The sequence below is a fragment of the Protopterus annectens genome, chromosome 12.part0, assembly GCF_019279795.1.
Source record: "Protopterus annectens isolate FY-2018-M chromosome 12.part0, PAN1.0, whole genome shotgun sequence".
Classification (NCBI taxonomy): Eukaryota; Metazoa; Chordata; order Ceratodontiformes; family Protopteridae; genus Protopterus; species Protopterus annectens.
The window spans coordinates 195,433,507-195,447,381 of record NC_056746.1 but is presented as its reverse complement, the minus strand read 5'-3'; the positions used below and the strand labels follow the sequence as shown (position 1 = coordinate 195,447,381).

The following is a 13,875-nucleotide window of genomic DNA, read 5'->3' as shown; positions in this document are numbered from 1 at the left end:
TGCTTTGTCTGCTTGTTAGGGACACATCATCAGCATACAGCAGTTTTTGTTGATCTCTCTCCTCCAATCTGCTTGCTATCATAGCCTGTCACCAGTATGACGGTATATTCATGTGTGTGTCATTTAGGTCCTTGTTCATAACAAGCATTTATTCTATCAATATTTTTGGGATTTTGAACTATCACAGAACTGCCAGTAATAGCCTTCTTTGGACATTGTTATAAGATTTGTCCAAGTCTAGAAATGCCTAGTTGGACATTCTCATCTCCAACTTCTCCAGCAAATATGAGGTCAGTTGTGCTGCATCTTAATCTGAATCTGGATTGCTCATCTTCCATCTTACTTTTTACTGTTGTGAGTATTAATTTATCAATCACCCTGTCCAGGACTTCCATGAAGTATGACAAGTTTGATGCCTCTATGCTATCTGGTTTTGAAAACATCCGCTTTCATATAATCGGGTCCTATATGGACACTGTAACATGAGGACTGGTCACTTTGATGCCTGTTTCACTCAATAGTTAATCTCTTCATAAGATTGAGCTCCTCCCCTATCCCATAATCCCCTGTTCTGAGGAGTTGCACCAGATGTTGTTGCCGCCGTTGCAGCTTCTGTATCTCCCAAGAGCGAGCCTGAGCTTTAGTGGGATAAATTAGTGAATTTTTTATCAAGTAAGTGCCTTTTTTCTTGTCTTTTCTTTTATAGATTGTGAGTATAACTGTCTGCATATTCTCTGTATTCCATTAATCTTTCTCTTCAGTTTGTTTTCGCTTTCTCGTGTGATATTGACTTATTAGGCTGTGCATTGCTGTTAGTTTTTATTTTATTTATTGTTTTTATTTTATGTATTTTTTTTAACTGTTATTTGACTTTGTTGGTGCTAGTATTGCTCTTCTCCATAGGCCTACACATAAAGACACAAAACTAATTTTCAAGAAATGCAAAAATGTGGAAGCAGAATTCCCCAAGACCCACATAAGGTGTGTGTGATGTGCTTCTGGAGTAGTCCATCTACAGAGCAACTGCATGATTTATAAAATTTCAATTCTAGGACTCTTTTTGAACAGGAATAATTAGGCCTGAAAGCCTGTTTGCCTTCAGAGCAAGTGTTGATGGAAAATCCCCGAGAAATGCAAGGAGAAATACCAGTGAGATGACTGATGTAGCTGTTGCAGTATTTGTGATGAAGTCCGCAGCCAAGGTACATTGTTTTACTTCTCCTAAACAAAATCCCTCTTTAGTGGCTACTCCTGTTATATTCTTTCCACCCCTTCAGCAGGAGTCATCTGGAGCAATGGATTCATTACCTCAATGCAGGGATGGTAGTTTTTCTTTAGAGAGGAAAATGCCTAGGTTCCTTTCCTCTTGACCAGCTTCTGCTTCTTCCTCTGGGTCTTACAGGTTCCTTAAGAGCCTTGCCTTGTTAATTGGGGGTTAAATGATGATGGACTTTGTGAAAGCCCGGATTCAGTATGGTGTCATCTCAGCCCCTTTAGTGCTTAGGATGGATTGAGAAGGCTCTCCCACCATCCTTTACTGCTGTTCCTCCCCCCAGTCCCACATTTCAGCCCCAGTAGTGTTAGAATTGATGCCAGTAAATGTTTCTATTCCCTCTTTAGTGGAGAGTACCCCTTCCACTATGCCAGTAGCTGTTTCTGCACCAACCATGGAGTCCACATCGTGTCACTAGGACCAGTTGTATTGACTTTGAATGTTTATTCAGCACCGATCTCAACCCAGATGGTTTTGCGGATGTTTTCCGTCAGTGGCTTTAGCATTTGAGTATTCAGTGCTAAATTGACTACTTCTGCTCCAGCACAGTCTGGGCCATCCACATTTGTAACCATTGTCTCTCTGGCTCCACTTGTCCCCACACATTTGGTGCTGAGTGTTTAGAGCTTGGAGGTCCATCAATATGACACAGGCAGCTGCTGCTTGGCTCTTTGCCAGTGCAGACACAGCTTATGTCAATTCCACACCAAGACACTACCAGCGCAGGGACTTTCAACTGCACTTCTAGAAACAGATGACTACTTAGGTCTATAGTGTGGATTTCTGGGGTTGCCTTCCTCCCAGGCTAGATCAGATGACTCTCCTCCCACTCCTCACAGGAACAGGTAATGCAAGAGGAAGCACCTGCACTCCCACTCTGAATCTCCCTCACCAGGTATAGATTTAGATGAAAGATTTCTCCCACCCAAAACACACCTGTAGAGGATGCCTCCTTTGTCAGATACTGGACATGATGAGGTAGAGGATATTTTGGCCTGTGGACCCCACCTTCCCTAAAAAAAAAAAAAAATAACTCTTGCAATAGGCTTAAAAGTCTTCTCCTTTAGTGGCCTAGTAGGTATGTTGTGCAACAATTTTATTATTTTTATTTATTTATTTATTTACATTTGTTGACCGGGAGTGTCCGACTGGACGTAGGTCCATTTTCAGCAGAGGCTCGGCGAGAAAAGCTCCACAGTTAAAATAAACAGACAGTAGTTACATTGGATTACATAGCGACTAACAATTTAACATAGCAATTACAACATATTTACAGATGAAGAACATAGTACATCAGTAGACAACTAGAATCTTTATCTGTGAAGTATATAACAGACATTAACAAATGTTACAATAAGAAGTTTCTGCTGTATAATAAGTACTAGGCTTATGAGCATCTGAGCTTGCTATAATCAAGGTAGTTAAGTGGAAAGAAAAGTAGTGGTTGGATGGGGTGGGTGATATTAGAGTGGGAGTTGCAAGGGCATAGCCAGCATATTTTTAGGTGCGCTTTTGAAGTTTAGGAGGAGCCAGATATTACTGACACAAGTCTTCCAGAAGCTTGATATAGTGCTGCAGAACCCGAGGGATAGACCACTGGAGTAAGTGCCCTGTTATGATTTCGTAGTTGTCTCCACTGCCATCAAGAAAGACATCACAGAGAATGAATAGGCTATCCATCCCTCAAGAAGAGAATATAGGATAATGGAAAGGCTAGGGAACAACATTTGTACATCTGAATGCTCTCTATTAGAGCTTTGAACTGTATGGTGCACTTGACTAGGCTTCAGAGACAACTGACAGAAAAAGCTGCCAACAGAAACAGTGCCTGTGGGTAATCTGAGGACCCAACTCAAAACCCAGATGACAACCATTTTGTTTACATTATCTCTCACCACTTGTTTTATAAAGTGACAGTTGGTGCAACTCGAGTGGCAGGCTCAGGCCTAGCCATGAGTTGACAGGCCATTCTGCATATAATGAATTTTGCAGAGAACTTCAAGGCAGGATTCGTTAGTGCTTTCTTTCACTCCTCATTTGGGCAGAATGTGAAAGTGTGCTGCAGTGTGAGCAAAATGGCAAGAGACTGTCAGCTGTTCGGGTCAGGTTTTTGGTGCCATAACATTTCTTTCAGTGGAATCAAAAGGGTGCAAAAAACTTGTGGTTTATAGACTCCTTGCTGTCACAGGGTAGACAGCAGTATGACAGTAGTTCCCATAGGGGAGAATAGAGTTGGACTTCTACCCCTTAAGCAGAGGTGGTCCAAACCGTCAAGGCTGCAGAAGATCTTTCAAGGATCCTGACAGAGTCCTGAGCAGTTACTGTACTGTCTTGCTCTGGAGGGAATGCTGTTTTCTGCACCTCACTGCGTGGTTGACCATCACAGCAGACAGGAGGATGTAGCATATCATGTCCAGAGGCTACTGTATTCCATTTTTAGATGTGCCCAAGAGCATGCCTTGTCATCCTCTTGAGTGCCATCCCATCAGAGGAGTGCAGCTATAAAGAAGGCACAGTCTTTTCAAAAAGGAGCCATCCAAAAGATCCCACCAGAACAGAAAGGGTCTGGATTCTAGTCCAGGTTATTGGTGCTCCAAACAATGCAAGACCTTGGACTAAGTCTCAACCTGTCGGTTAGTGTGTGAAAGAGTCATTGTCCTGGATAGTTGTCATGCAAACACTTCGCTGCATCTGCAGGTGGGAGACTGGATATGCTCTCTAGACCTCCAAGATGAATATCTTCACATCAAGATAGCAAAAGCATTGAGGAGGTTTCTGCATTTCCAAGTGGGATCCAGTCATCAGTTCAGAGCTCTGTCGTTTGGTTACCATTCAGAGAGTTCCATTTGCCAGGTTAAACATGAGAATTCTTCAGTGATCACTCAAGGGCCAAAATCTTCAAAGAATGACCAAAATCAAGCTGTCCAAGACATGCATAAGTTGTTTAAGGTGATGGACAGAGCTGCAAAACTTCTCTGTGGGTTCTTCATTTGTTCATCCATCTCCAACCTCCGCAATGACTCTGGTTGCATTTGTTTTGCATTGTCGCTCAGGTTATTAAAACAGAATAACCCAAGACATGCAGACTTGAGCCAAGTTACATGTCAACGTACTGGAATTGAGAATGATCCTTCCTGTCACTGCAGGCATTTCAGGACAACGTCCCTGAGGATGTGATTGCAGTCCACCTGAATAGTCTTGGAAATAGTATGGTGAAGCATGGCACATAAATAAGAAGGAACCGGGCCATATTCGCCCCTCTGAAGAGGGGCTATGGGAATGGACCTTAGTCATACTGCTTTCTTGTAGCAAGACATATACTGGGGCATTTGATATGATAGACAAGTTGAACAGACACATTCTGCTTCCTTGTAAATGGTCTCTCAACAACAGAACGGCTCAAAACATATTTCAGAGCTTGGGGAGACCCTCCTGTGATCTCTTTGATTCACCATTCAGCACCAAATTTGTTCAGTATCATTCCTCTGGAAGGACAAAGCCCTAAGATGTATTCACCCATGCTTAGCCCCTGGATCTTCTTTATAACTTTCTCATGTTTCCTGTGGTTCTTTCAGAAAGCCAAGGCATGCCAAGCAAAGGTTATTTTATAACCCCATCAGATATGGCTCCTCTTGTTGTGGTCTCATATAAAGAGAATAACCCTGCTCCTACTAAAGCATCATGATCTGTTTCATTCTTCTGGGTCACCTCATCTTGGTTTCATTCTCTTCATCTTGACTGCATGTTTACTGTGATAAATCAAAAAAGGAGAAATAGATACTTGTGTGCGAAGTGGGTATAAGAGCATCTATCACAAACTCTTGTCACAAACTCCTTCTGGTAAACGTACGATATCCAAATCAAGTCACTGTAGAACCAATGTAGAACCAAAGCCGTTTATTCACATTAAACGAACAAGACATAAACAAAATAAAATAAAGATGAGCGCTTTCGCTGAAACATAGCTTCTTCAGATCTTGGATATCGTACGTTTACCAGAAGGAGTTTGTGACAAGAGTTTGTGATAGATGCTCTTATACCCACTTCGCACACAAGTACCTATTTCTCCTTTTTTGATTTATCACTTTAATTTGGTACAAGTGTGTTAATCTGATGGATAGTTGCGTATATAATTGCATGTTTAATGTAATTGGAAAAATGGCCATCAGTGCATCCTTTCCCAGTGGTGGTCAAACTTGCATCAGCCTCTCAAAAACCATCCACCCAACAGGTATATAGAGGCAAATGGAAAAAGTTCACCTTGTGGGTCACAGTTTTGTTGTATTGACCTTTTGTCATAGACTTTTTCTCAAGTTCTTACTTTCCTGGTTCACATTTTTCAGGAAGACGCCAGCTATTTTCAGGGTCCATTTATTGACTGTTTCATCATTTCATTCTGAGTTTCCATCATCTCCCCTTGCATCACATAAGGCATGTAAAGCTTTTTTTTTTGAAAGGAGCATTTCAGTCCAGACCTACTTAACCAGACCATTTGTGTCATAGGATTTACATTTTATTTTAGAGAAAAAAATAAACTCGTTTTGAACCAGCCTATTCTATTAATTTAAAATTTCTGACATGGGAAAACAATTTTTCTGGTAGCCATTGCATTTGCAAATAGTGTTATGAATTCATGCATTGTCCTCCTAATATACATACATGATCTTCCAGTCATACAGTTGCACTCTGAACTAATCCCAGTTTTATGCCTGAGATAGCTACGCAGACTAACTTGAACCAATTTAACCTGCCAGCATTCTTCCCTAGGTATACTAATAAGAGAGACTGCAGGTTACATTGTTTGGATGTACATAAACAACTTATTTTTATTTGTATTGCATAAAGGAGTTTAGACATATCAAACAGTTCTTTCCTTTTCTACAGCGAAGAAAGGCAAAAGTGTCTAAATATACCATAGCAAGGTGGTTACATTATTGCTTTACTTATTGCTATACTTAGGTTCATAGGTTGGTAGTAGGCTGTCGGCCCTAGGGGCCTATACAAGCCTAGCCATACCAATTCCCTGGCTATTTCTTCCCACAATATTTACTTCCTAGGACCCCTGTTAGATGCCATCACAAAACTGTCAGAAAAGAACAGAAGGAAAAGAGAGAACCCATAAAATTCAAAGCCCCAAACCACCACTTAAAGGGCAACGGAGCAAAGATCATTACTGATAAGTGATCCCAAGCCTCACCAAAGCTCACTAATTCTTCAGAAGGCAAGACCCTGATCACCAGACTGAAAGGACACTCTTAGAGCTTAGGCTACATCACTTGCATTCCTTTGCCATATACATTTGGAATCTGTTGCGGCAGCTGCTACATGGTCAACTTGGTGTACCTTCATAAAGCATTACAGTTTGAACGTGCTCTTAAGGGCATGGACTTTCTTGGCAGCCCCCATTTTCAAAGGCTTGCTGGGGTAGGCCTCCCAAGATTAGCTAGGGTCTCTATCCTTCATGTTAAAATAGGACAGGACCAGATCAAATGTGCAAGTGATGTACTTAAAATGATAAATTTGGCTGGTCTCTCTTTGGACACTAGAACAACCTAGCCCATGCCCCCCCCCCTCCCACCTCCCCCCAGAAAAAATTGGTTGGGAGGATTTATTCTAAGTAGCAACTTGTAGGATCTTGAGTTCTGGTTTCTTTTTTTTTTTTTGGGGGGGGGGGTGCTGTGTGATAGTTTAATCATACTATGCGTGTGTATTATGGATGATTTATGTTTGGCTCTGTTAGTTGCTTATGCTCGGGGCTGACTATTTCAATGAAGAGAGCATAATCTCTTTTACCCAAACCCCCTTTCCTTACTAGGAGGAGGTGTACCCAAGTTGCATGCTGATCACTTTTGTATGTGATTTTGAGTGTCTCTTTTGGCAAGTCATAACTGTCAGTCTGTTGCCCCAACCTTGTGCACTCGGGCAGTCCTCGTATCATTTCCTGTCTATCCCAGTATGATCATTCAGGCCTATCATTATCAATACTAATTCTGTCTTGCTTTATCTAGGAGGGTTTGTAACTGAATGCCTTTTTTTCCTTTCTGTTATAGCCCTCTTTACACTGAAGTCTGATTGCCATGAGTGTGTCACTGATTATAACATCCTGAGACTCTCACCACAGTTCTCTTCCCATTTGTAGTAGTCTTTGCTGAGCTGCCCTTCCACCTCATCTGCATCCTGTCAGTGAATGAATTCAGTGTTTTCATTCTTTAGTTCATTTCTGGCAGGTTGATTAGTTTTATACCAACTGTCAATAAATAGAGCTATGTCAGGTGGGCAGCTGCTGCACCCTGGCCTGCCAGCTTAATGGCCCAGTGCAGTGGCCTTTATTGTGGGCACAGACTGGCATGTCAGTCCCACCCACTGCTAGCATGTGTCCTTAATGTAGGCTAGGTCATTAACCCACTAGCACAAGCAGCTACTCTCTCCTCTTTTTTTTGGAGACTGTTATGAGAAGGTCAAGATGACAAACCAGCTGTACCCTCTGCAATGTAAATATTTAAAAGCAAACTTACTGCACCTGTGGAGGAAACTTCTAAGGCAAGTGTTTTTACAGGAGATCAAGCCACATTGCACCACCAGTATCCCCTTTACTTAAATATGCTAATGCTACTCTCACACAGAAGGGAACATCTAAATCCCCTGCAAAGGTGAGAAAGTATTAGTGTGTACTGGGATTTCAAAATGCAACTTACAGTAGTAAAAACATTCTGGGACTGTTCACTTCAGCAATCTGGATTGAGGTGATTACCTTCAGTGGGCTAGTTTTCATCGTATGGTAGATCTGAATGTTAGTGTTCCAGAGTGCTGCTTTTCTGTTCTTCACATCATTACTGCAGACAAGTGTGTCTGTCAGACTGCTTATATTTAAGTCATAGTTTAAGAAGTGATACCTTTTGTTGCTAGCCTGGAAACAATCTGGGGTGGCTAAGCAAGAAATACTATCCACATGTTTTGTTGTAGGTGTTACACTGCATATAGCAGACCCTTGCTAATTTTAGCTTAAAAGTGTTTCTGTTCTGGAGAGTTGATAATCTGCTGTTTGGGTTTTCATCCTTGTGTCTTGACCCAAGGGATCCATCACTGTGTTTCTGGCTGTATATGTACAGATATGAACAAATGACTTCATTGCTATTGAGTTGTATGCTTTTAGAGAAGGTATGACAGTGTTCCATTCTTTCATTGGGGAACTAGCCAGTGGTCCTTTAGTCATGTAATATTTATTTGCAGCTTTGCACCGTACCTTACTGTTTTTAAACTTTGCCACATACGTAGGGGCAGTTTGAGATTTCCTTGGTGTACAGCACTTTATCCCAAAGAGGAGGTTGGTGGTACTTATCTGATGGCAGAAAATGCTTTATTAATGTAGTTATAAAGGTCATTTATTTGACTTTTGAATGTTATATCTGCATCTTCCACTAGATAGTGTAATTAACTGTGCCATTTTGTTGCAGCCCGACTTCTGCTTCTGTCACCAGCTTGTATTTTTAATATATGTTTTTGAATGCACTGTCAGGGAAGTACTGCATCCATTCACAGAACATTCTTTATGGATATTTTTACTGGAAAATTGATAAAAAAAAAAAACTCCCAGTTGCTGCTTCTGTCTTGTATTTTGTTTATGGGGGAGGTAGTTAGAAGTTATAGGATTGTCTAAATATTTGGGCAGATGAAGTGCAACAACTGCCTGGTCACCATAAGTTAAGTAATATTTTTTATAATTATTGTAGTTTGTTTATTATTGCTGCAATACCTTGTACAGTTCTTCCGCTTACCTAGTTATTGGCCTGGATGTGGGTATATTGCCTAATAAAATTTGGATAAAAAAATATTGAATTGGTGTATTTTGAATTATAGGTTTGGTTCATTAACTTTGTACCTTTCTCCCTAGAAGGACTCTGCAGAAGAAGCTGTACAGAGCAATAAAATGGACCTGCCAGGAGGTGAGATTGTAATATTTGAAATCTATGCATTTTTGTCAACTTGAAAAGTACAGTAGTGTTCATTTCACAGGACTGAAATTAGAGATCTGACCATACCAGCACTTTTTTTAACCTTAATTTCATTCTCTTTACCACCGTGTACTTGAACACAGGAATTCAACTGAGTTGTACAAACTGAAGTCAGTAGCCTTTATTCCCTTTCCTCCAGTTAATGTGGGCAGTGTGTTCAACAAACCAGAATGGAATGCAGTGGTCCTAATGGTGATGTTCTGTTTTGTTGCAGTTTGTATTAGCCACCTTGGAGAAGTCAGATGAGGATGAAGGGGAAGGATATTGGTCCTTAATAGGGAATGGTGTGGTACTTCGCTGGTAATACCTTAATTTCAGATGTTAATTATTTTGATCACTACTGCAGTGTGTAGCCTTTGCTGTGTTGGTCATATCCTGCATAGGATTTAATTTGCCATCCAGCTTGCAGAGCTTAAGTGGACAGCTTCCATACACCCAAACCATTGACATCTGGAGCAGTGTAGAAGGAAATCAGTGGTTTAGGTGCCAAGCCTTTCAGAGCTTTCCAGCTGCCAAAACACTCCTCTTCTAGCCTTTTGCTGCTCACCGGTTAGCGTTGTTTCTCCATTACTGGACATATATGTTCCTTTTGGGGGGGGGGGACTTTCACATTTAATAATTTCTTTCATAAACCTTTTTTTTTTTTTTTTTTTTTTTTGTAAAAAAAAATAAATAAATAAAAATGTATGGCTAGAAAAATGTTTTATTGGTCTGCCGTGACTTTATCTCTTTACGTCGAAGTTCATCTTATTTTTATGAGGGAAAAGTTGTTTAAAACTACTTTTTTTTCTTTTTCTACTGAAAATTTTTGTTAAATTACTTTTGGGGATGGAGCAAGAGTTTGTGGTGCTGCTCAGTGTTTTGGTGAAAAGTATACTGTTTTACAGACTGGTGCTGTCAGTCTTTAGGCTTCAGGCTTCATTTCCATCTTCACAACTTAGCAGTTAAACAATTCTACCTTTTTCCAACCATAAAAAGAAGATAGTTTCCAGACAGCCCTTGCCCGTTCAGCAGGCTACAAATATGCACCAGTAGCAGATTGGTGACTCTGCTGTTGGGATTTCTGATTCTACAGACTACTGTTGTATCTTGGCTTCCTCTGGTGTAGCCCCTTCAGTCACAATGGACTTGAGAGTTAAACACGTCTAGTGTGACTGTTGAAGTGCCCTTGATAGGCAAGAGAAACAGTCTTGTCAGTAACGGAGGAAGGAGCAGAGAAAGCCTCTTCTGCCCAACCTCACTGGCTGACTGGGATTCCTGTCCCCAGTGGTTATATACATGGCAGGAGTCTATGGTTTTGTACTAATTCCTGCTTAAAAAAAGGTAAAAAGTTAAACATTTATCTCCCCCATGTCCATTAGTTCTGGCACTTGACCCTTCTAATTATTGTTTTACTAGCAAGAAAACTGTTTTTCATTTTTCTGTATATTTCTGGAATATTGAACAGGAAAATGATTTTGAGGTGGATTAGAGAGAATGATTGTATGCCTATAACCATTGCTGGCTGCATGTAATATACCTCACTTGTAGATACGTGGTGGTAACATTTGGATTCACTCTGAGATTCACAACAGGTACTGGGTTGCCTGGCGCTTGTCTATGGGACCATGATTGCTTTCACTTGTAAAGTCCAAGTCCGATCACCACTTTTTTTTGTTAGGTAGAAGTCATAAAAATGGTTCTTAACAATGATATTTTAGAAATGGATCGTTGGTTCTTCTTTGCACACACAGCCTTGTAATATTGGGCTCAGATATGGGAAAGGGATAGATAATCTCTTCATCCACTTAAATATAATCTCAAAATGTTTAATATTTTTAACTGTGGAGAGCCACACATTTACTTGTGGTATTTAGGGACTCTCAAGCCTTAAAAGCAGGCTGACCCCCCCGTTATGGACTGGATGTCAGAGTAAAACATACTGCTACATTGATAACTGGTACATGAATGTGTTCACATTTCTGTGTTAACTTTTGTAAAGGGGAAGCTCCTTGGGGTGTTTTGTTACTGTCTTGGTATTAAGAAAATGTTTGTATTTACAAGAACTAATGCAGTAGGAGGTTTTGCAGCTACCCTTATCCTTTTTTTCACATGCAGATTCTCTGTAGCATTCCAAATATGTAAGCGAATGATGTTTTTCTTTCGTCTAGTCCTGGGTCTGCTTCTATCCTCCTTTGTTTTGCTATTGCAGCAAGCCCCAAGCCAGACATAGCTCCTCCCCCCTCATTTGGGTTACTGTGAAACCTCCTTTATCTGATTGGAAGTTACAAAGTTTATACATTTAAAAGTTAAAAACTCTTCACTGTTTGATCTGATGAACTGTTCAGATGAGAATGCTCATCTAAGATAAGTAAAGCCAGATTGTTTGAGAGGACTGGGAAGCTTTTGACTTGTTTTTTATTTCTCATTTCTGTATGGAACTATGTAGTGATTTTTGCTTAGCTCATCTGCATTTACTTGGTTTTGGCCTTCTGAGATCTGTATTAATAGGCAGTGCACCTTAAGTATCGAAAAGAGGATTATTTTCTAGTTTAAAGGAATTAGAGACTGAAATTGAGGTTAGCACCAACTTTGAAAATGATTCTAAGGAGTGATGACTTCTTTCTCTCAAGTATGTTTCTTCAGATAGTCCCTCAAAATTTTTTTCTGAAATTATATCCAGAATGATCCATTTTTATTCTGAACATGATACTCTACTGTCCTTGAAAAAATATTAAGCTTTATTACAATTGGAATTTTCTGAATCCATTCCTGTTCTTCCATTATTGGTGGAGATTTTTATTGCAGCCTGTAACTTAGCTGGTCTGCCCCTGTGAAAGCAAATGGATTGTATAAAGTTCCTTAGTTTTCCACATTTTTGTAATAGCAGATCTGACCCTCAAGTGATTTCTTTCAAATATCCTGCTATTAAACATCAGATAAATAGTATTCACTCATATTTTGTTAAGGATGGTAAAGCCTTTAATAGATGTGGGGGGAAAACTGTATACTTCTGCCACACTCACTTTTAGAATTCTTAATTTTCAAGCTTATGTTAAATTGATGCCTGCATCATTTGAGAATATAAGGGGCATTATAGCCACTTTTTCTTCTGAGGAAAAATCTTCTCAGTGTTCTTATTACTAATTTATCTCAAGTGACCAAACACTCTTTGAAGTGTACTTAAGATTCAGCTGATGCCTCTTCCAGAGCAGCTGTTACTGGAACTGTTATGGAAAGGTTTGCTTGGTGCGCAAAATCTACTTGAGTATGTTAAAGCTGAAATTTTGAATTCTTCTAAAGATGCACCACTTGCTGCTGAGGAACTTGAAAAGTGCATTGAGGGGGGAGGGGACTGATTCAGGCAGTTATTCTGATTTTTTAGCCTTCCTTGTCCAAGTTTAAAAGTTTCACACCTGCTTCTGCCCTTTTATTAAAAGCAAAATAAGCAGACACCGTAAGCTTCTGGGAGGCTAACGTTCAGAAAACAATGACAAGTGGGCTGCAAAAGAAATTAGAAGTCCTGCAGAAACAGGACAACTGAAGTTTGAATGAGTATTTGCAGAATGCAACCCACCACACCAAACCTTTAAATCTTCTCCAAAATCTGGTTTTCCATTTCTCTGTTTGACAGCAGATAATCTCAGAAAGATGGGTTCTTAGACTGATTCATCAAGGATGCAGATGGCAGTGAGATTTCCTCCCACCAATAGATAAAACTTCTTTTCTCCTCCTGTCATCCAGCATCTGTTGACTTTGGGTGATAGAAACTGTCCCTCATCCCCTGATAGGAAAAGGTTTTCATTCAAGAATGTTTCTGATACCAAAGAACCAACATTCCTGGCAAAAAGACCTAAACCTTTCCTTATTAAATTAGGTTATGAAAGTCCCAAAGTTCAAAATGCTATCGCATTATAACCTGTTAACTCTGATTTTCCCTTGTAAGTTTCTTAGTCTAGATTTAAAGGATGCTTATCACATTTCTGTAGCCTTAGATTTTAATTATTTAATGTGTTTTGTGTGCAAGTTATGCTTAGAGCTCTCTGCATTACCCTTTGGGTTATCCACTGCTCCATTAGTATCTAGCTCCAGTGATTGCATATTGCAGACTGGAAGGTATTCACATTTTTCTTTATTTGGAGGACTTTCTTATTTTTTACAGAGTCTTTTACAAAGCATCACAAATTACTCACTTGAGTGAGAGTTCTCCTTCACTGACTGGGATTTGAAGAGAAAGTACAGAAGTTTTGTTTGATTCCTCCTCCTCCTTCTCACTGGATTGTTTTCCTGGAGTGTCTAAATTACCTCAGTCTTTTCCTTAGTTTTTTCCCCCCACTTGTTGCAAAGCTTCAGCAATGGACTTTCTTTGCATAACAAGATTTGTGACAGCCATGAATCACGCAATTCCTTTAACCAGACTCCATTATTCCCAACATCAGCATCCACTGACATTTAAGATTCTTGTTTTGAGATGCCCAAGAAAAGAGCTGCTGTGGTCTAAAGACCATTTTTATCTGAATCAATCTCTCTCACTTCCTCCTGTAGCTCCAACACAGTCTGAAACAACAGATGCCTTAGACTTTGTTTCGGAGAGTGTTGTCTATGGAAAAA

General features: G+C 40.0%; 1 protein-coding gene across 8 annotated transcripts in view; it reads left to right on the top strand.

Moving 5' to 3' along the window:
* Window positions 1-13,875, top strand: part of TNRC6A (trinucleotide repeat containing adaptor 6A) — a 3,393,689-nt gene that overhangs the window by 2,205,820 nt on the left and 1,173,994 nt on the right. For 7 of the 8 annotated variants that reach the window (XM_044089241.1, XM_044089240.1, XM_044089239.1 and 4 more), the window contains one exon: window positions 9,165-9,216. In XM_044089241.1, coding sequence (XP_043945176.1) covers window positions 9,165-9,216 — 52 coding nt within the window. The remainder of the gene's footprint in view (window positions 1-9,164; window positions 9,217-13,875) is intronic. The other variant, XM_044089238.1, reaches the window with a different exon arrangement.